Raw genomic sequence first — 23,496 nt, 5'->3', positions numbered from 1 at the left:
CTTTTCGGGAATTATCCCTTACTGGATAAGTTAATTCCATTGTTTTGCAATGGAAAAGTCTATACACTGCCAAAACCAATGATAAACCATGAAGGATATTTTCCAGTCTAAAGGGCCCCTTTCCTCAAGAAGTGTTCATTTTGTAGTAAGGGGGGATATGTTTGAAAAGAGAAGTTTGTATGAACAGTACCAATGAATATTCTGAGAAATAATATAGAAAATAATTTTGTTCAGAAACACATATTTTGATGTTTTAAAACAAATCAGTTGGTGAGCAGATATCTGACTACTCAAATTACACAATTTATTAATTCAATCAACAAATCTTTATTCAGAGTATTTGTGTTGGGTACTAGTCCCCACCACTATATGACCAGTGGACAATTCAGGACTATGGAGCTTACATTCTAATGGAAAAGTCAAACAATAAGCAAATTAATAAATTAATTCTACAGTGTGTTAGAAAGATCGAAAGCAATGGAAAAATGAAACTTTAGATCAGAGTAAGGAGGTTTTGAGGTACAGGGTGGGTGGTGGGGAGGAGGGAGTGGCAATTATAAATACAGTGGTCAGGCAGGATCAGTGAGAAACTGCCATGTGGGAAAAACTTGAGCTAGTCAGGGGATTATCCACAAGAATAACAGGGGGATAGTCAGACAGAGAGAATAGCCAACGGGACAGAATTGAGGCAGGAGTGTGGCTATAGGTTCCAAGAACAAGGAGCAAAGAGGCCCTTATGGTTGGAGAGGAGCAAGCAAGGAAGAAAGTAGGAGATGACTCCTGAGAGGTAAAGGGAGGCCAGACTGTGGAGGTTTTGATAGACCATTGCAAATACTGGTTTTAATTCTCAGTGAAATGAGGAACTGATGTAGGGTTTGGGGGAAAGGAGCAGTATGATCTAACTTGGATCATGGCTACTGTGTTGAGAACAGATTCTAGGGGCCGAGGGTAGAAACAAGACCAGTGAGGAGGCTTGAATGTGGAGTTAGCAAAACTGCAATATTGAGTCAGTCCTACCAACAAGAGAAGGTATAGATGGAACAGAATTTAATAAAAGATCTGTTTCTTATTTACTTCAGAGTGCATTATATTGACTTTTCTAAGATAAATGCAAAGATGTGTACAGGTACAGAAATAAGACAGTCTACAATTCAGTGCAAACTTAGGACAGGTTAAGTTTTAGATAACCATAAAATGTCTAAGTGGAGACACAGGGTAGGCATTTTGATAAATAACTTTCTCAAGTCCAAGGTGAAAATATATTTGAGAGAGGATTTAAAGCTATAAAATTGGAAGATAGTAACAAGAAAATAAGTATAGAGGAGAGAATATGTCTATGAACTAAGTCCTGCATCACTTCAGAGAGAAGAGTAGGAACCAGGAAAGGAGACTGGAAAGGAATGAAAACCAGGAGTGTGGTATTTTGGAGCCAAGCAAAGAAAGTATATCAAAGAATTATCACTCTGACAATTGCTGCTGAGTGATAAGCTAAATAAAATGCAGACTGAGAACTAACCATAGAATTTTGCATTGTAGAGATCTTTGGTGACCTTCATGTAAGTAATATAAATGAAATGAATAGAAACAAAAGACTCATTTGAGTAGGTTTAAGAGAAAATTGGAGGAGAGGAATTGGAGGTAGGTAGTACAGAGAATGCTTCTGTGGCATTTGGTTGCAGTGGCAGCAATATTGACAATTCTGTTTTAAGATATAAAATTAATAATTCTGTATGATAATTAGATGATATAATACAGAACAAAAGAATTGATGATACAGGGAAGAAAGAGGAGAATTGGTGAATGTCTGAGTAGGTGTGAAGAGATGGGACCTAGTGCACAGGTAGAAGGCTTTGGATACATTCATCAGGAGTATTATATGAGAGGTAGAGTATGTGGGTGCAGATGCTGGCAGGTGGATAGGTGTGGTGGTAGGAGTCTGTGGAAATTCTCTTTTAATCATTTCATAGTTCTCAGGGAAGTAGAAAGTCAGTCAACATCTGATAGTGAAGGTCAGAAAGGATGTGATGAGGGTTTGAGGAAAGCAGGTGTGAAATGTCATCTAAAGAGAATGATTGAACTCAGGTACCCTGATGAACTTGCAACATTAAGGGTCCACTTGAGGTATGTGGTCAAAAGTTATGTGAGATCAGACAGTGTAATTAGATGTTTTCCTTCAGCCACATTCAGCTCTACCAGTGCAGGTACAGACTAAAGAGCTCAATTCACACAGGGCTGTAGTTTTGACAATCAAGTAAATGGCATGAGAGAAAAGCAAAGAAGTTGAGGGTGTACAAAAGGACTGATACAAGTTTTAATGATATTTTCAGGGTCATCGCTTGAGGTGACCAGTTAGTCTTCTCTTAACTAAAAGGGAAAAGTATTTAAAATGCCATTATTTATACATTTCAAAGAATAAAAGCCATGGACATTATCCCATGGGGGAAAGTATTATTTGAACAAGTATAGAGTCAGAGTGCTTAATATATTTGAATTCATTTTGCCCCATCCAGTAAAGAAAACATAGTTTCATAGTATGTTATTCAATTACAACATACATTAAAAATGCTAATGCCATACAAAAGCATACAGCACATCTCTAATTAAAACTCATTATACCAAACTGTGCTGTCTAATATGATAGCCTCTAAAAACATGTGCCTACTTAAATGTAAGTTAATTAAAGTTTAAAATTCAGTTCCTCAGTTGCAGTAGGCACATTTTTAGTGCTCAACAATGTCTTGGCTTATTATATATCATAGATATAGAAAATATCTGTTCTTGCAGAAAGTTCTGTTGGACATGCTGATGTATCAGTACAGAGAGGTTAGAATATATGTTCAAGGTTGTACAAATAGACAATAGCAGAACCCAGGGACCTTGATTCTTAACTCAGTGTTCTTTCTACTTCTGCCTCCCAATATGTAATACATTCTGATAGAGTCTCATAAAAATAATTTTAAAAATACAGAGCTCCCTGCTTCAACTTGCCTCAATAACACCATTCCTCAAAGGCAAAGTGTTTTAAAAACTGCTTGCCTTTAGTTTTAATGTTTGAAAAACTGTTATTTAAAAAAAGAAAAGAAAACTAACTGGTATTAAAAAGTGACTTTTAAAGTCTCAATCTAAATGTATTTATATTTTCATTACATTTTCCAAATAACATCAATTAAGTTTCTTAGTACTTCTTGAAGCATTATATTGCCTTTTCTACTTTTGTAAGTGCAAAAATGTATATAAGTAAAAAAAATAAGACAATGATAACCCTTAAAATTACTCCTTAAGCAACTTCTTTTATTTTAGTAGTAGATCAACTGAACCTATGTGGCTGCAGTTATAGAATGACAAAATTTTAATTGCTGAGAAAAAACATTATCTTTAATGTTATAAAATGACTTCAGAATGAAAATAGAGAAATGGGACAAATGTCAATTTATTTTCCTTAAATCGATAGTGGGACTTAGATGACTTTTTTTGTAAACACTCATGTTTGAGTGGTATACTTGCTCATTTGCACATGTCTGGCTAACTGGAAAAACTTCTATGTCCAGGGGTGGGTCAATTAAGCCATCTGTTACTTCAACTAGTCTAGTCAAGTCAGACCAGGCTGGACTCCACAGGAACAAGAGCCAAAGCCAAGGCTGACTAGATGACAACCGAGACAGTTGTCAGAGGCTGATTCAGTAGAAACAGAGGTGGCACTATGAGGCGTGGGCTTAACAAACATTTGGCCCCTGCTCTCAACAAAGTCATGCCTGCAATAAGAAAATGACCCAAATAATAGCAACAGTCTTTGTTTCTATCTTTTGGTGTGTGTATTATAATATATGAGAGAGAGAGAAGGTAAATGCACATTAGATTTTTACAGGCTGAATTTTTACAACTTTTATGCCATATGCCCATGCCAAGGTAATATAAACATAAGAATTTTAATTTAAAAAATTTCCCAATATGATTAGCAGTAACAGGAAGTTTTCTATGTAATAGGAATAAGACTAAGCCATGCCTTTGAATTTCCCAAATACTTGCTAACTTCAAAGTGATGCGTCAGAATATAAGAACACAATAATGGGCTTTTTCTTAAGCCATATTTTATATCTTTATTAAAAATGTAATATTCCTCCAGTATAATATGTTTTAAAGTGAGTCTAAAGTCTTTCCGGGGATATGGGACTGTTTGATTTAGTAGCATATCATCAAAACACTGAGTTTCTCAGTGTGGTGTGTTGGATAAAATCAAGGAAGACTTTGTAACTTCATGCCCCTGCCTTTTTAGAAGTTAAATATGTTCTGGTACTAATTCCACTATGGATGGAACGGGGGTTCACAACACTACCAGGCAATGCTCCAGGTACCAGCTGTGTGTCCTACAATTCAACTCAATCCTCACACTGTTTCCTTAGAGATAGCATCAGAACCACATGTTGAGGGCTCAGTCCTACAAGACTGTCCCCTCACCTCAGCCCCCACTTTAGACACCACTTGCGAGCTCAGGTTTCCAAGACCCATTCCTTGGATTTCAACTAATTTGACAGAGCAGCTCACAGAACTCAGACAAACATGTGATTGACTAGAACACCGGTGTATTATAAAAGGATATAACTCAGGACAGCAGATGTTAGCGATGTATAGGCAAGAATAGGGAAAGGGCAAGGAGCTTCATGTCTTCGCTGGGTGCATGACTCTCCTCAATCTCCATGTGTTCACCAACCTTGAAGCTCTCCAAACCCCAACCTTTGGAGTTTTATGGAGGCTTCATTACATAGGCATGACTGATGAAACCATGGCCACTGCTGACTGAACTCAATCTCCAGCACCTCTCCCCTCCTCAGAGCTGGGAGGGTGAAACTTAACATCCCAACCCTCTAACCAACAAGGTGGGCTTCACTGGCCATCAGCTCCCATCCTTAAGTGAGTTCCAAAAGCCACCTTCTTAACATAACAAATAGTTCTGTTGCTCTCATCACAGGACATTTCACAGGTTTTAGGGACTCTGTGACAGAACTGGAGGAGTGCCAAATATATATTTCTTATTTGAGAGCACAATATCACAGAGGTTATAATTAAATCATTTCAATCCTTTTGACAGGTTATGTTATTTGGGTAGATGTATTTAAAAGACAAAAAAGAAGGTGGGATTTTTAGGAGTATTTTCGAGTATACATACCTGGGAAGGCACATTTTTGGGAGGCTCTATACGAATGCTTGGATCCCATTCTCCGGGAGGGAGAACAGTAACCTGATCCAGAAATTCATCAATTCCTGATACCAAGTCATTACGATCTTTAGCTTTGTAAGCAACGTCATGAAATACCTATAGAAGGAAAAGAAATATCACTGATAGATTCAAAAAATTTATAGAATCTTAGTGTGTTCAGCGTTTTCATTTCCCAGTTATCTCACATGAGATTATATAATTTGAAGAAATAGAAGATTTTCATGTAAAATATTATAATTTAGTTTACTATATAAATGCCCACAGATGTATGTATTTTTCTCAGAATGCTAGAATAAAGGTAGAAATTTCTGGAGGCAAGAGTAAGGGACAGGAGGATGGAAGTGACTGGACCAGAATTCTGCCAGCCCCCCCCCCCCCCCACACACACACACCTTAAGCTACTTTGTTGGAGATGTTGATTTTAAGCTATTTGTTAAGAAACAAAAGACTCAGAAAGAAACTTTGGTCCTTCCCCCTTTTCTGCCCAAGAGATTCAGAGAGAGAAACGTGCTTCAGGAAGATCTTAGGGTGCCACTTTAGACAAATTTGAATGAAGTGTGGTGAACAAGAGGGCTTAGCAAGGTGCCTGGTAGCTGGATACCCATGTCCCATTGTTTCTGAGTCACCTAGCAAGGATTCTTTTGCCACGTGTGTTTTGAATTCCTCAACTACCTGTAAATAACCCATTCTCACTTCTGAAATCGAATACCCTGTTCCCACCCCACCCCCCTTTCTCCTTTGTACAAAAATATCTTAGATACCCAATGCTATTCCACTGTTTTTGGAATTTTCATTCCTAGGTGAATTCCCTCATGCACATGGATTAAGCTTTAATTTTTTTCCTGTTCATGAGTCTCTATTGATTTGGTTATTAGCCCAGCCTAGAAAAACTTAGAAGGCGAGAGGAAAGGTATTAATGTTTTTTGGGTTTTTTTTAGCCCCCACAGAAGAAAGCTATTTAAACTAGAATAAGTGATTCAAGTTTGACAAGGGTTATTTATGTGTGACAAATCAAACAACCTAAAAGACACCCTTGTTTAGTTATTTTAATTTTTATTTTTTTTAAGATACCCTTGTTTAAAATAGAGACAAAAATTTATAGACTGTATTAGATATTTTAGCAACATTTATACCCTGGCATACATAAATTAATTTAAAAGGAGAATCTTATTTTAATTATCAAATAATAAGGTTATAAAATAGAATTTTCTTATATATAATATCTATAAAGTTTAGAAAGTATTCAAAATATGAGCTACATTTACACACACACACATGCACACACACGCACACACATGCACACACACGCACACACACACACTGTGGTGGTCATTTAGGCTATTAACAGATACCACAGGTTTTCAGAGTAGGATTGCTGTCCTTGCCTTCGATGTTACGATTAAGTATGTTCCAATTAGGTATATATATATGTCACTTGCTGGTGGAAGTTATGAGCACCAATGTATGATTTATCACATAGCCTTTTGTCTGCCAGGTCGAGCTTGAGCTTCCAAGGGCCTGAATGACTATAATTAGCAGAGCCTTTCTGCCAGTTTGTGATGGACACACAGCATGATAGAAATAAATCCTGGCTGTATTAAGCCACAGAGATTGTAGTTGGTTATTCCTGCAGCACACCTAATCTCTCCTTACTAGCATGCAGAGGAATGGTACACTTAATATAATAAGTAGGTGAAATAAAAATAAAAATAAATTTACACTAAACATAATATAAATATTTCTGACACTTTTTGTATTTTATATAATAGGAAATGGAACAAATATTTGAGGTTTGGGACTAGTGTATCATTCTTTTTTAAAAAATTTTTTTCTTTATTGATTTTTTAGAGAGAGAAGAAGAGAGAGGGAGAGAGAGAGAGAGAGAATCATCGATGAGAGAGAACATCAATTGGATGCCTCTTTCATGCCCCCCACTCAGGGATCGGGTCCATATCCTGGGCATGTGCCCTGACCGGGAATCGAACTGGTGATCTCTTAGTGCATGGGTCAACACTCAGTCACTGAGCCACAGAGGCAGGGCATGGGACTACTGTATTGTTCTTTATGTTAACATATATTACAGTAATCAAACTTCCCAAAATTTACCAAAAAAAAATTGTACTTTCAAATATTCTATTCTATTTTTAGGCCATTTGTTTTAGTTTCTGGTTTGAGATTCTAAACTACTGAAGAAGTGATGATGATACTCAAAGGCTTTTTCTTTACCTGCCAACTAAGAACATTTCACACAAAAATCATTGGTGTGATAAGTACACAGTCTTTGCTTAGAATAATATGAAGACATCAATTATATATTAATGGTTTAGTTGTATTTTGAGAAAAAAATTTTAAAATATGAAAGCACAGATTTTTCCTGCCATAAATCACTAAGTTTATAGCTCAGAATATCTATCCTCTTCTAAAAATCTTTATATATGACCATGAGACGTTCTAATTTGAACATTAAGAATCGCAAATGTCCTTAATCCTAATGAGAGTTTAGCTGCTTTACCCTTCCTCTACTAATAGCCACTCTCTTAAAATCTTTCTTGATTTAATTTCATTTAAAAATTGCTTCAAGAGATCGCGTGATCTTATACTTGCTTTAGATAGATGAATGTCCAAATTCATCCAGAAATAGCTGATTCCCTGGTATTCTAAAGCTCCTCAAAAATACAGATATCACAATTTGTTTGATCTTAAAGTAAAATTCAGACTTGTACAGCCACTGTGGAAAACAGTATAGAATTTCCTCAAAAATTAAAAATAGAACTATGATTCCACCTCTGAGAATATATCTGAAGAAAACAGAAACACGGATTTGAACAAATAAATGCACCCCTATGTTCACTGTAGCATTATATACAACAGTCAATACTTGGAAACAGCCCAAGTGTCCATCAGTAGATGAGTGAATAAAAAAGCTATGATACATTTACACAATGGAATATTACTAGACCATAAAAAAAAAATCAAAAAGAAATCTTACTCTTTGTGACAGATAAGCCAATCAGAGAAAGACAAGTACCAAATGATTTCACTTACATGTGAAATTTAATGAACAAAATGAACTAACAATCAAAACAGAGACAGACTCATAGAGAGGGGGCTGGCATTGGTCAGGGGGAGGGGTTTGGGGGGGGTGAAGGGATTGAGCAAAAAAAGGAGAGAGACAGAAAAAACTCATGAACAGGGATAACAGCATGGTGGTTGTAGGGGGTGAGTAGGTGGTGGAAGGAATAGAGGGATAAATGGTGATGGACTGATAGACAGAGACTTGACTTAGGGTGGTGAACACACAATGCAGTGTACAGATACTGTGTTGTAGAATTCTGCACCTGAAACCTGTATAATTTTGTTAACCAGTGTCATCTAATAAATTCAATAAAAAGAAAAAAAAAACTAGGTGAAAAATAAAGTGTTGTCATTACCATCAAAAAATAAATTCATTAATAGCCCAGTTGGTGTGGCTCAGTGGAATGAGCGCCATCCCATGGACTGAGAGGTCCTGGTCCCATTCCCTGTCAGGGCACATGCCTGGGTTGCGGACATGATCCCCAGTAGGGGGCGTGCAGGAGGCAGCCGATCAATGTTTCTCTCTCACATTGATGTTTCTATCTCCTCTCCCTTTCTCTCTCTAAAAAAAAAATTCAATAAAAACATATTTTAAAATTAATTAATTAGCTCTGGCCGGTTTGGCTTAGCAGTTAGAGCATCGGCCTGCGGTCCAGAGAGACTCAGGTTGGGTTCCCACTAAAGGCACGTACCTCGGTCGCAGTTTGTCCCCGGCCCTGGTTGGAGTTGTGCGGGTGGCAACCACTCCAAGTGTCCCTTTCACATCAATGTCTCTCTCTCTCTCTCTCTCTCTCTCTCTCTCTCTCTCTCTCTCCCTCCCTCCCTCCCTCTCTATCTGAACAAAAAAAAAAAAAATGGAAATAATGTCCTCGAGTGAGGATATAAAAATTAATTGATTAATTAATTAATTATTAATTACAGTTTTATTATTGATTTCCTATTACCAATTTTCCCAATAATTTAATTACTTTAAATTGCTCTTCTCTCCTCTGTTTGTCTAGCTAATCCAACATCCTGATTTCAACATACATCTGACTTCCTCAGAAGCCTCTGATTCCCTCTCAAAGGAGATTAGATATTTTGTCAATACCCCTCTAACATCTTGTCCTTCTTTTTGATGGCTTTCACTATAATTACAATTTTAATTATATAATTAGTTGTTTAATGCCTTTTTCCTGCTAAAACCATGAGCTCTGAACATTCAGTAAATATTTATCGAAGCATTTATGTGCTAGGGATAGAGCAGTGAACAAAACCATTCCCTCGTGGAACTTACATTTTAGTGGGAGGGAGGAGATGGAAAACAATATCAGTGCGTATATAGTTTGTTGGATGGTGGAAAGTGTATAAAGAAAAATAGAGCATGGAAGGGAATAAGGGTATGACTAGCAGATGCTGCAAATTTTTTTCCCCAATTTTTATTAATTTATTTTTGTTACAGATGTTTCTCCTTTTTCCCCCCCGAGACACCCTCCTCCCCACCACCCTAGCATTCATTGTTGTCTATATCCATTGGTTATTCCTACATGCATATAAATGCTTTGGTTCATCTCAATTTTAAATGAGGTGATTAAGGAAGTCCTCACTGGGGAGACATTTCATCGAAAACCTAAAAGAATTAAAGATGTAAGCCATGTAGCTATCAGAAGCAAGAGCTTTCCACGCAGAGGGAATATCCAGTACAAAAATTCTCAGGTAAGAGAAAGCATGTCATATTTGAGAAATAGCAAGAAGGCCAATTCCTTAGGGAGAAACGAGCTACGGGGAGTGACACGGGAGATGAGGTTTGAGAGGCAAGGTAGAGGAGGCAGAAGGACATCCTGTAGAATTTTGTAGATTATCAAAAGAACTTTGACTTTTACTTTGAATAACATGGGAAGCTATTAGAAGGTCTCGAGCAGAAGAATAATTGTTCAGGCTGCAGCGTTGAGAACAGAATAAATGGTGCAGGGGCAGAGATAACAACTAGGAGTCTGTTGCGCTCATACGGTAATAATGGGCATAGGCCAGGTGATAAGAGGGAAAGCTAGGTGATGACAGTTCAGAAAGTGAGATTCTGGAAATATTGTGAAACTAGAGCCAGGAAGATTTACTGATGAACTGGATTTGGGTGGAAAAGAAATAGAGGGATGAAGGATGACTTCAGGATTGTTCCATGAGGCCAATGACCATGTCTTTATTCTCTACCATTTTATCTTCAATAAATATATAGCTATTACAATAACAACATGAAATATGCACTATTATTACTATTGCAAGTTTGAAGATGAGGGAATTAAGGCAAAGAGAATTAATCTTAACTTGTTCAAGATCATCCAACTAGAAAGTGTCTTCCCTTTTTTCCTTTCTTCTTTTCTTCCTTCCTTCTTTCTTTGCATTCTTCGAGCCTCCCTCCCCCCTCCTTTCTTCCTTTCTTTCTCTTCTTTTTAAAAGATAACAGATTTAGCCCTGGCCGGTTTGGCTCAGTGGTTGGAGCGTCGGCCTGTGGTACAGAGAGACCCGGGTTTGATTCCCGCTAAGGGCACGTACCTCGGTTGCAGTTTGTCCCCGGCCCTGGTTGATTGTGCGGGTGGCAGCCACTCTATGTGTCCCTTTCACATCGATGTTTCTCTCTCTCTCTCTCTCTTCCTCTCTCTCCCTCCCGCTCTATCTGAACAAAAAATGGAAAAATGTCCTCGGGTGAGGATTAAAAAAAAAAAAAAAAAGGATAACAGATTTAGAACATCTTTGTAAGGTGATAAAAGTAGTAGGGAGGGAGAGACTGAGAATGTAGGAGCCAGAAAGGATAATTAAGGAGCAAAATTCTCTACAATGCTGGGGGTGGGAAGAAGAAAGGATAAAGAAAAGGAAACTGAGAAAAAGCATCAGTGAAATTGGAAAAAAACAAACAAGCAAATGAGTTTCTTTGCTTTGGTCCTTCAAGCCTGTTTTTACTATTTTTGGACCTTTGTTCCATATATTTCTTACAATTAGCTTATGAAAATCCTTGACAAATCCTGTTGGAATTCTGACCGGAATTGCACTGATTTCTCTCACCACCATTGATAGCCTAGATTGTTGCAATGGCCTCTTAAGTGGTCTCTCTGCTTTTGCTCTTGCTCCTCCACAAGGACTGAACCCAGCCGTTCAGTGATCCTTTTATAATATAGGATATATCATGTCATTTCTCTACTCAAAACCTTCCATTTGCACCACAACTCGAAATGCTTCCATGACCTACAAATAGCCTGCACAGACTGAATGGTTACTTCTCTGACCTCACTCTCTACTGCTCTCTCCCTTTCTTCCTCCTGCCCAGCTTTGTTCACCTCCTTGCTGTTCTCCGGATATTCCTGACACACTCCAGTGTCAGGGCATTTGCCTTTGCTTATCTTTTTGCTTAGAGAACTTTTTGTCAGATATCTGAATAGCTTGCTCCCTTTCCTCCTTCAGGTTCTTTGGTGTAATGTCTTAATTAGGCCTTCCCTGACCACCTAATTTTTACTGGAAACTCTTGCCACCCCACCCCTATCTCCCATCCCTGATTTCATGGTGTCCTCCATAGCACTTATCACTATATAGCATATATTTTACTTATCTATATGTTAGTCTACCTTTCCACTAGACAGTTAGCTCAATGAAAAAAGGATTTTGTCCATTTTGTTCACAGATAACATCCCCCGTTACTACAAGAGTGCCTGATAAACAGTTGATACACGATAAATACATATTGAGTGAGTGAACGAAGAACAAAATGAGTGAGGGATTTGTCCTATTAGAGATCAAGACTTATTATAGTAAATCAACTATTAGGATAGTGATGGCACAGAGATGGATACTTTTTTTAATGCAGGCATTGCTATCCATCTAATAAATAATGAATGAATGAATGAATGAATGAATGAATGAATAAAGAGTTCTAAGCCAAGTGATTACCTATGTAAAAATGAAATTGGATGTCTGTTCTCATCCTACACAGAATATAATTCTAGGTAGATTAAAAACTTAAATATGAGAGAGAAAGTATAAAACTCATTGAACATAATATACAAGGATATATGTACGACCTCAGAGTAAGCAATAATACTAATCTCAAAGATTTGTTGTTAAAACAAAAACCACACAACTACTTTTAGCTGTTCTTCATGGGGGGAAAAAGAAAGAAGAAGGGTTCAAAGCCAATAAGAGATCAAGTGACATGAGTATTAAACACATGATATATACCACTTGTAAATGGTGACCTTACTTCAGGCAGTTTCAGTAAAATGGTAGTGACATAAATTAGACTGCAATATGTTAAGAGATGAATGAAGCTAAGATACTCAGGACCAAGTAGAGACTACTCCTTCAAAGCTCTTGAGATACAGATTCAATCAATATTTCTTCAATGGTAGATGTTATAGTAAACAGTAAGAGGTTTTATTTTAAGGATGGGGGAAACCTGGACATTAATTTCATATGTATTTCTTAAGTAGCTAGTATCTATTGGCCATGTTTGCTGATTGAACAGAGTCACTGCTGACTTAAAATCTAGATGATAACCCTGGCCAGTGTGGTTCAGTGGTTAGAGTGTCACCCCACAGGTCAAAGGGTCATGGATTCAATCCCTGGTTCTGATAGTGAAGTGTGAGAGAGGCAACCAATGAATGTGTCTCTCCCACATCAATGTTTCTCTCTCTCTCCCTTTCTCCCTTTCACTCTCTCTAAAAAAATCAATGGAAAAAACTACCCTTAGGTGAGGATTAAAATAAAAACCTAGATGACAGAGACAGAAAATTGTTGGCTCAAAATTCAGAACAAGAAAAAGAAAAACAATGGCACTCTTCTTAGTAATTTTCTTTGTTTTTGTTCTTGCTTTTGTTTTCATAAAATTATGCTATTTGTGTTAATATACAATGGCTTTATTATTGTTATATTTAAATAAATTCATAAATACATAATTTTATAAATTCTCAATTTCAAGTTTTATTGTGATACATAAACAAAAGCTCTTTGAAGTACTTAATTTTCAAGAATCTAAACAGATTAATACGTTGGTAATAGTGCTAATAAACAAAATCATAGATTTGTGCTTAGTAATACTCAACAGACAGAAAGAAAATAAATTATTGGAATGACTCAAGATAAGTTATTGTTAAAATGCCTAACACATTCACTCTTTAACTTATTTTTAAAAAACTTATGGAGTCTATTTCTATTTTGTTTATTTTGTTCTTCAGATTCCACATATAAATGAAGTCACATATGGTTGTCTAACCACTGAACACCTAAAACTAATACAAAGTGATACTTAAGCCTTGGCCAGTGTGGTTCAGCAGTTAGAGCGTCGGGCCATGGACCAGAGAGGCCCAGGTTTGGTTCCCTCTAGGGGCACATACCTGGGTTGCAGTTTGTCCCCAGCCTCGGTTGGGGTTGTGTGGGTGACAACCAATCGATGTGTCTCTCTCACATCGATGTTTCTCTCTCTCTCTCTTCCTCCCTCTCTCCCTCCCACTCTATCTGAAGATAAATGCAAAAAAGTCCTCCGGTGAGGATAAAAACAAAAAAAAAAGACATTTAATGTAAACTGTAATTGAAAAATACAATTTAAATTAAAAAAAAAAAAACTTATGGAACTCTGACTGAGGGCTAGACACTAGCTAAGTCTGAAGATACAAAAGGAAAAGACAGAGAGGAAAAACACAAATAGAGCTCAGTCAACAAATAGTTATTTGAGCACCTGACAATCCAACTCACCATTTTCTTAAATAAACTTTATGAATCAACATGTTAAATTTTGTTCTTAATGAGTACAATTATTCAATAGCCTTTAAAGTAATTGTATAAGCGGAATAATTTTCCACCTTGACTTTGAACAATAAAGTATTATTTTCTCTTTTAAAATTATTTAAACATTTTTGATAGTCAATAAATGTACTATTTTAATTAGTATGTTCTGTTATAATGAACAGCACTCATCTTTTGGAGTAACATTTTTGCTAGGAAAAGTTATATACAAATTAATTTGCTTTTTTGTTTTTACAGATTTTAAGGTATTATTTTCATGAGATTCCAAAATTGTATGATCTCATTTGTTATTTACTACTGAATTTCTTATTTATGCCCCTTTTGTGATCTTTTGCATCTGCCTTTTTCAATAATAAGAATAATAACAACAGGTTTCCATAAGGTATTGGGGGCTACAAGAAAACAGTTATGTAATACTACATTTTATGTTCTTATTTTATGATCTTACATTTTTGAGATCTACACCTCTTTGAAAAGCTGATGAAAGCTTTTTTCAGTCCAAAAAATCTACATAAATTTTTTTTTACATAGAAAAATGTATGTGCTGTATCAGAAAGATCACAGGCCCCTTGAAATCCATCTATAGTTTTTCTAATGGTTCAAACACTCCCAGGTTAAGAACAACTACAAACAAGCCATTGTAAAGAGAGTTGATAGATGTTGCATGGTTTATATTGTCATGTATTCTATTCAGATAAACTGCCATTATTTTTTCTTGAGATCTTAACATTTTTTTTGGCCACTCCCTGTGGTTGCATGTAACTCTGAACATACTAAAATTCAATGAACTGTGCTCTTCAGATGGGTGAATTGTGTGCCATGTGACTTTTACCTCAATAAAGTTGTTAAATTGTTTTCAAAAAATTATTTTACCCCAAACAAGATTTGCAATGATAGTAAAAATTCTGTGTGCTCTGAAAATATATATAAGGATAATATTAATAAATATATTTGAAGTACCATTTAATAACAAATATTTTTAGAATATGAGATTATAAAGCATTATAATCATATGTACGAATTTATAAACTTTTTATTCAAAATTTTCCAAAGGAAATTTTATAGTGAAAACATAGAAGAAGGGGGATTCAATACAGAGAAATCTTGTTCACAGTAAATTGTCATGAACACAGGAACCCCAAAAGTTAGATGTACCTAGTGGACAAAAATGTTCTCAATGAACTTGAATAAATACCTCATCTGTCATTAGGGTTGCAATTGATCTGCCAATCTCATGGTACTGTTGACCCTTTCCCAGGGGTCCCAGAAGAATGAACAAAAATCTGTAATTAAGAAGAAAATAAAACAAATGTTTCAAATATAAAAATTATTTTAGCAGTACAGAATCACTCATTTCAAATGAATTACTGAAAATGGGATAGCTATGTAAAATACTTCCATAGTTTTTTTCACATTTATTATTCTGAAACATTTTATGCTGCTTGACTCATGCTTAAGATTTTTAAGCATTGAAAATCTGTGGTTATTTTGAGCTCAACGTTTTCCCCATTTTGTTACTGGTACAGCCCACAGAGTTGTTAGTGAGAATTTTAAGGATTCTATAATTCTTAGAGGAATAAGGTGACAAAAGTAAAATCTGATTAAAACTTTCTGAATCATAGCCTGGCCTGTGTGGCTCAGTGGACTGAGCATCATCCCATGGACTAAGAGGTCCTGGTTCGATTCTCAGTCAGGGCACATGCCTGGGTTGAGGGTTCGATCCCCAGTCAGGGGCGTACAGGAGGCAGCCAATTGATGTATCTCACATCGATGTTTCTGTCTCCCTCTCCCTACTCTCTCTCTAAAACAAACAAACAAATTCAATGAAAGGAACATTTTTTTAAAAACTTTCTGAACTGTGAAAATGAGAATTCACTAATAAGCAAATTGTAGAACTAGGTAGAAGGGGGGAAAGGTAATATAGTTGTATAAACAAACTATAGAAAAAGAAAGAACATGCAGTCAAAAATCATTGGGTACATACGAAATGTACACTAAATAGAAAAAAAAATTGTTGTCAGAATCAAAGACCAGTTAGGCAGGAAAAAATGGGGAGTTAATGATCTATTCATTCCAATGCTGGAGAAATAGAAATACCAGCTGCATTGTTGAAAGTCTGGCAAACTCATAATCACAAGAGGAGTTTTTGAAGAAATCAATAAGTGCTCTAACTTTACGGAACTGGTAATTGTCCTGTCTCTGAAAAGGTCAGTGCTGCAGGGAAATTGTGAAACATTTAAAATGTCTTATATTATGCAGTATAACTCTACAGTATTAGTTTGTTAAATGGTTCATGCTCCTTAAGTATGAAGACTAATGGTTTTGTAAGGTAGATGAAAATAGGTACTATAATTCTACCCTTCATTTACTTATAAACTTTAGTGATTGTACATGTTTTTACATGAAGCATATATTACACAGTCCTATAGAGTCTAACATTAAATTTTTGTGTCAGTCGAAACTGAACCCAAGTCAATTTCTACTATACAGAATTGTCCATGGTACATTTAAAACTGGAAGAGTTTACTGTGGTGGCAGATGCTTTATCAACTACAATACTTTTAAGAAATCTCCTAACCTATGTACATCTTGCTATTTTCCAGGTCTCAATTCCATGGGCTATTTATAATAAAGTCCCAAAAGATTATTTTCTGACAGTTTCACTGTGTTGCTGTTATAGTCATGGTGTGCCCTGCTGTCCTCCTAAGAAAGGATAATTAGGAACCTCGAATGACTTTCTTTATTCTATTCGTCTAACTAATCTTCTATTTTTCACCTTTCTTCACTAGTCAAGTCCTTCTAATCTCTCCCTACACAGCTGCTCTACCACGCTCCTCATTTTCCTCCATTGTTCTCTAAACACATTTTGCTATGTCAGTATAAAGTGAGGTCACCTAAACCTTGACAGTTTTCAAAGTGAGGGTGCATAACCCCATTATGACTTCACTCCTGGGACTTTTTCTTTTCTTTCCTTTGAAATACAGGAATTCTCCTAGTCACAAACAGCCATCAGGTACTCAGAGTTCATTAGACACTCCTGTAAATGGTAGAACAAGAATGCACTGCTTGGGAGACTAAAAAGGCATTTTAAACTGCTGAAATAATACCTAGTTAGCAAGTTTGACATCTTAAATCTTAATTCCGAACTCCCAGAAACTCTGAATAGGTTACAGAATAGGCGTGTAGAAAAATCAGCCTCAATCATACAGTCAGATGCCACTTTAAGGCACTCAGTTCATCCTTCCCCTTTTTAGATTAAAGTTGATGTGTATCAGAAGTCTCAGTACTGATGTCTCCAAACTGATGGACTTCTTTCTGCAACCTGAATGGTGACCAGGTTCCTTCCCTAAATCACATTCAGGCACAGGTACTCGAATACTGAATCCCATTTCAGTTAGCTGAGCTCTTACAAAATGAGGCCTCTCCTGACTAAACTATTCCATATTTGGGGGCTGCCTTATCCATAGTCAAAGCACAGAGTGATGTAATCTGCTGTGTTTTGAGTTAAGGCCAAAGGTTCATAGAGAAAAACATTTTACAAATCCAGATGCCACAGCACCTGAACTTTGCGTCATCTTAGCTTGGCTGAGGCATTCGATGTTTGGAAGGGGGGGCGTGCTGACATCATCTGAAACAAAGCACCAAACAATGGACACCAGGCATGTGAAAGATGGGGTCCCAGAGAGGTATGTTCTGCTATGAAAACAGGATCAGAGATAAAGGGATATAGAGATCACATTTGAAGAGAAGGGAAAAATACAAGGTCCTCAGGTGAATTGCTAGAAACCAAATGTGCTGAAGTCAATTTTTTTTTTTATCCTGCACAGGTTTGCCTATGGAAAGCCTTATATCTATAAAATAGAGATAAATTAGAAGAAATTATAATTCAGTTTATACTATCCCTACATTGTTAGTTGTATGCATAGTTCAATGAGAAACAAGCTCAGATAATCAAATTATACTTGTACTTTTGATTTGGATTCAACCTCAGTGCCATAATGCAACTACCAGTGATTCCTCAGACTCTATGTGTGGGAGGTACACTGTGCCTAGGAATGAAACGCAGTGCATTAGACACAGCAGGGACTGTCCTAATGTTGGCACTTACGTGTACTTTGAAGGCTTACTCCTTCAAGCATAAACCAAGATTGAAAACTTTGATTTTTTTAATTGTTTGTTTTTTTTAGTTTGACCACACTCATATGCACGATCCTCTTTAGCCCACCATCAAACGCAATCTTAGAGAAAAGCCTAACATTTTATCACTTTTGGCCAAAATTCTGAGACAGGATTTACACGGTGATGTAGACCCAGGTGTCTGGAGAGGAGGAGCATGCCTAGAAGAAAATATAAAAGTTTGAGAGGAAGGAGGAAAGAACAGAATCATTTTAAAGAACGTTTCTTCCTCCTCCACAAACAAGAAGAACGAACAGTATGTGGATTCGTTTCTAGAAAAAAAACTCTCAGAGTAAATTATACGTACTCGTTTTGTTTGTTTGTTTATTTTCTCACCAAAAAGAAAAACTGCAAAAGATGCTCTTATATTTTGTACCTGGTTGGGATTGGGACTTCAGCCAGTCCTTGAAGCAACACAGCTGGAGACAACCTGACAAACGCAACTACAGTTCGATCCAAAAACTCCAGCTCCCCGACTAAGATGTTCGAAGCTTCAGCACCTGGAGGAATCTTTTTCATAAAATGCAGATCAACCTGCAAGCATCACAAAGTAAAATAAAATCAACCAAAATTGGAAATTTTTATTAAATTATATCCTAACACAGTGCTTCACATATGGTAATCCATCACTAAATCTAGGTTAAGTAAAAAATTTTAAATAGTTAAATATGTCTTTTGCCCTTTAAAAGTAACTTTTTTCTTTACCTGTGTATTTTTCTAACTTGTCATCAATAAGCTGAAATACTCAAATTTCTCTTTTCAATATCTTTAAAAGAAACTTCTTTAGTATCAGCAATCTTGACATTTTCAAGGAGAAGAGAGCAGGTGCTCAATTAAATTAATATTCTTGAGTCATAATTTAATTAGCATTTTCCAATAGACTGGAATATTTTTAGGTTGCATTATCTAAATTTTGTGCACAATACATTTTAATTAATACTTACAATATGCCTACTTCAAAAGAAATACAAATATGTTTCTCCTCACAGTGTTAATTATGACTTTCGTCTTCATCTTTATCTTATATCCTTCACATTCTATACTTAGCCTGATTATTCTTCAGTTTTAATTTCTCCTCAGAGAACTCAGATATGGCAAAGAAAACAAAAATACAAATATTAACATTTGGGGTGGCGGAAGAGCCATAGTTGAATTTCTGATATGAGATGTCTGTGATTGAAATGAACGCACACAAAACAAAAGTGATCGTTAACAAGAAGAAATGCTTAGAGCAAAGGGTGAAATCTGAAAAATGAATGTAAACTGCTCTTAAGAGTAAATATTAATTTTTATGCACAGGCCTCAATGCAAACCAAGCAGTGTCTTTAAAGCCAATTTTACAAGGCCTATTTTTTGTTTCTAATTCATTGGAGTTGCTTTTTATGGAAATCGCTTTGTAGGGAGAGTAAGATTTTTATCTGCTCTAGTAATTGGTTTAACGCTCTGTGTTAATGAAATGGGGGCCAAAGATCAAAACGAGAAGAGCCTAGAGAGAGGAAAGAGCTCTCACAAATATAGGTAAGGCAAAGATTTTTTAGGCCAGAGAGTTCTTTTGCAAGTTTAATGATTTGAGAATAGCTTTCCAAGACATTTAAAATGAAAAAAAATTAAAACTTTCAGAAGTGCCTTAGAAAGTCCATAGTAGATTTTAGTGACTACATTAAATATGTTGCGTTCTGCAATCAAGACCTCAGCACAGCTATTTATAACTACTTAATTTATCTGTAAGATAAGGATGCCACAAAACATAAAACTCATTATATGGAATGTAAATTTTTTCCTAAGGATTAAATATAAAAATAATCTGTAGTAGTCCACTAAAAATATCAAATAGAACCAGTGTCCTATTTTAAAGAAAAAATAATTTAATAAAGCAAAACTGCCTACAAAAATTAGGACAAATATTTAAAATTCTAAATTTTTTAAGCTATCAATCAATATATTTCCAAATATAAATTTGTGAACTCATAAACCATATACATTGGGATATTATATGGTAAATATTTTCCTTTTATAGAATCCAACCTTTTAATTTATAAACACAAAAGTATTTATTTACCTTATAACTAAATGGTTAAATTTTATGGAAATTATTATCACAGTTTTTGTATTTCTTTTTCTAGGTAGGAAATATATGTACATTGAAAATGCTTTCAATTATAAAACATAAATTCTCAAGAAGGGAATAAAAGATCACCTATACACTACTAGCCCAAAATCTTTCAGAGCTTAAAAGAGTAAACAATTAAGGTTTCCTCCCAGTGGAAATAACAATTATACAATGTTACTCATAGAAACAAAATTTAAAATAAGAAAATAGCTTTTTAAGAAAATCTATAATTGATAAACAATATGGGCCACAGTAATAATACCTGTCATAATTTTAATGAGAAGTCTAAATTCCCACTGAAAAAATTTCTATAATCTCATTTGTTGATTGAAAAATGCCACAGTCATAACTACTAAAGTCTGTACCTAAGGCAGGTGGCAATTGAACAAATAACTGCTTAAAATTCAATCTAATTAAATCAAGAAGTACATAGTATGCTTAATTTTATTAAATTAATAGTTTAATTTTATTAAAGGAAATATATGGTCATTATACATGACTATTTTTGCATTACATAATATCTAATAAATCATTAATTGATATCTGTAATTTAGAAAAAGCATTAAACATACAGAATTTTATTTCAGGGTTAACAAATGATTTTAAATATAATAAATTATAGTTAAATAATATATATCTGGAGTAGCCATTATGTTATATTATACTCATTACATTATTCTTGAAGGGGGTAATATATTATATAATTTATTATCTAATTATATTATTATATTGTAATTATATATGGTATTATTCTTGAGGCAGCCCTATATATTTATACTTGTGTTAATATAAAATTCATTAAAAACTTTATTTGGCAATATAACTACTTTTTAATATAACAAAAGGTCACATTTAAGGACCACAATTTAACCTGTAATAAAATTACAAACACCTAAAAAACCTCTGAGGAAGGAACTAAGTCGACTATATCCCTAAGACAATCCTAAAGTAGACTAAAACACTTGAAATGAACATAAAGAAATCCTGGAATTTTCTGTTCCTCTGAATAGGACCTTAAAGAAATCAAGGTATACTCTTATGAATCTGGGCTTACACCCCTGTTTCTGGGTTTCTAGACTTTTATGCTAAGCACAGAAAACTGCTTCACTCTGGGCATTTGGTGCATAAGCTGTGGGTGAGAAACAATTATATCTCTAGGGAACAAGGTTAGACAGAAGATCATGGTAGAACTGGAAATGTCTAGACAACCTACACCTGAGATGTGAAGGAAATACCGATGGGACTTTAGGGGGAAAGTTTAAATCTTAAACCCATAACAGGAAGTACAAGAAAAGTAATAGGGATTCTCTGGCGAGAAATGGTGTTGTGACATTAACCACCTAGTGATCTTGAGCAGCTCTCTTAATTCCACCGGGATTCAGCTTTCTCACCTCCTAAATGAGGGGATTTCTAAGTTTCCCTGGAGTTCAAGGACTTAATAATCTAACTCTTTATACTATGCGTTACATATTAAAGATAGATGCAGAAGAAAGTTCTTTCTACATAGAAAATAATGTGAGCATTTCTTTGGGTCATTTGAAATAAAAGAAATATCATCAACAATTGGGAAATACTGAAATAGTCACCCTCTACAAATCAGTTTAAGAATCAGAGACATAGAGTGTTCTGACACATGTGCTTTTTAAAAATGTTATAGGAAGTAACAACGTAACAACTTCGATTATATTAAAAAAACATGCCTTAAATGAAGAAGTTTGATGGACCTATCCATTGGAAGAGTTAAAAAATGTAGATTGAATATTGATAGATAGAATATAGGATCAAGTCACATGAAATGAATAAATACTTTTTTTTTTTACCCTTAATATCTCAAAATTCTACTGGGGTTTGGAATCTCCATATTAAAATTGAAAATATTTAAATGGACAAAGTAACCTGGAGACTAGTTAAACTGTGATAAATTGACTACCAAACTGACATCATTAGGCTAAAAACCCTGATCTCATGTACCTGCAAAATTTGGCACTGAATTTTGTTTCATAATGCTGGATTGATCACAGTTGTTCTTTCCAAATCCTGCTGCTCTGCCCTTCCAGGTTATCAAGTAAGACATATTACTTGGTTATTCAAAACATTCCAGAACTAAAGGCTTAAATTATTTTGAATCTCACAAAACTCTTTCAACAGTACATCTCAAATACAGTTCAAAGCACTAAAGATCCAGTGGAGACCAAAATATATTAGATTCTGGTTCAGTATTTGTTTTTGATACTATTTCCAAAATAATAATGATAATAATAATAATGGCTACTTTTTATTGAATGCCTTGCTATATTCCCAGAACTCTGCCAGGCTCTCTGTATTTCATTTGATTTTTACAACATAATTATACATAGTATTATTATTATTTTACAAATGAGAAAGCTGAAGTTCAGAGAACTTCTTTAAGAATCTATAAATGTTAACGTTAGGATTCCAGATCTCACGATCTTTATCACAAGCCATGCCCTTTCAACCTGCTGTGGATGACAGGCTGAGGAATATAGATGGTGGGCACAGAGAGAAAATCTATTTTTCACTCTTCTGTAGTTCTAATTGTTTGTGGGGACCTGAAAATAGGACTACTGTCTCCAATTGATACAATTTATTTTCTTTTAAATGTAAAGCATTTCTGAGGCTGCCAAAGATAGGTCAGACAACTAAAAGCCAAATGGTATGGGGGTATAAAAATCAGTTTTAAAGGGTTATATCCTTTTTTAAAAAATGTTAAGAGGTAATTTAGTTGAAAGGATTTAGTTGAAGTTGATTTAGTATCATTGTTTTTGAGAATGTTAAATATGCCCACGTTGTACTGGTAATCCATGCATAAATAAGCAATTTTTTATGTCATTGCATTATTTATTTATTTATTTAATCTTCACCCAAAAATATGTTTTTATTGATCGTTAAAGAGAGAAGAAGGGGAAGGGGGGAGAGAAAGAGAGAGAGAGAGAGGGAGAGGGGGAGGGGGGGAGAGGGGGAGAGGGAGGGGGAAGGTGAGGGAGAAGGGGAAGGGGAGGGGAGTGGGAGGAGGAAGGGGAGGGGGAGGGAGAGGGAGGGGGAGGGGGAGGGAGAGAGAGGGGGAGGGGAGGGAGAGGGGGAGGGAGAGGGGGAGGGAGAGGGGGAGGGAGAGGGAGAGGGGGAGGGGGAGGAG

General features: G+C 35.6%; 1 protein-coding gene across 18 annotated transcripts in view; it reads right to left on the bottom strand.

The window, feature by feature from the left end:
• Positions 1-23,496, bottom strand: part of SLC4A10 (solute carrier family 4 member 10) — a 276,010-nt gene that overhangs the window by 76,867 nt on the left and 175,647 nt on the right. For all 18 annotated transcript variants that reach the window (XM_036253310.1, XM_036253298.1, XM_036253312.1 and 15 more), the window contains 3 exons: positions 18,609-18,766; positions 15,252-15,339; positions 5,165-5,311 (listed from right to left, as the gene is read on the bottom strand). In XM_036253310.1, coding sequence (XP_036109203.1) covers positions 5,165-5,311; positions 15,252-15,339; positions 18,609-18,766 — 393 coding nt within the window. The remainder of the gene's footprint in view (positions 1-5,164; positions 5,312-15,251; positions 15,340-18,608; positions 18,767-23,496) is intronic.

The sequence above is a fragment of the Molossus molossus genome, unplaced genomic scaffold, assembly GCF_014108415.1.
Source record: "Molossus molossus isolate mMolMol1 unplaced genomic scaffold, mMolMol1.p scaffold_m16_p_11, whole genome shotgun sequence".
Lineage (NCBI taxonomy): Eukaryota > Metazoa > Chordata > Mammalia > Chiroptera > Molossidae > Molossus > Molossus molossus.
This window is presented reverse-complemented; position numbering and strand designations above follow the sequence as displayed.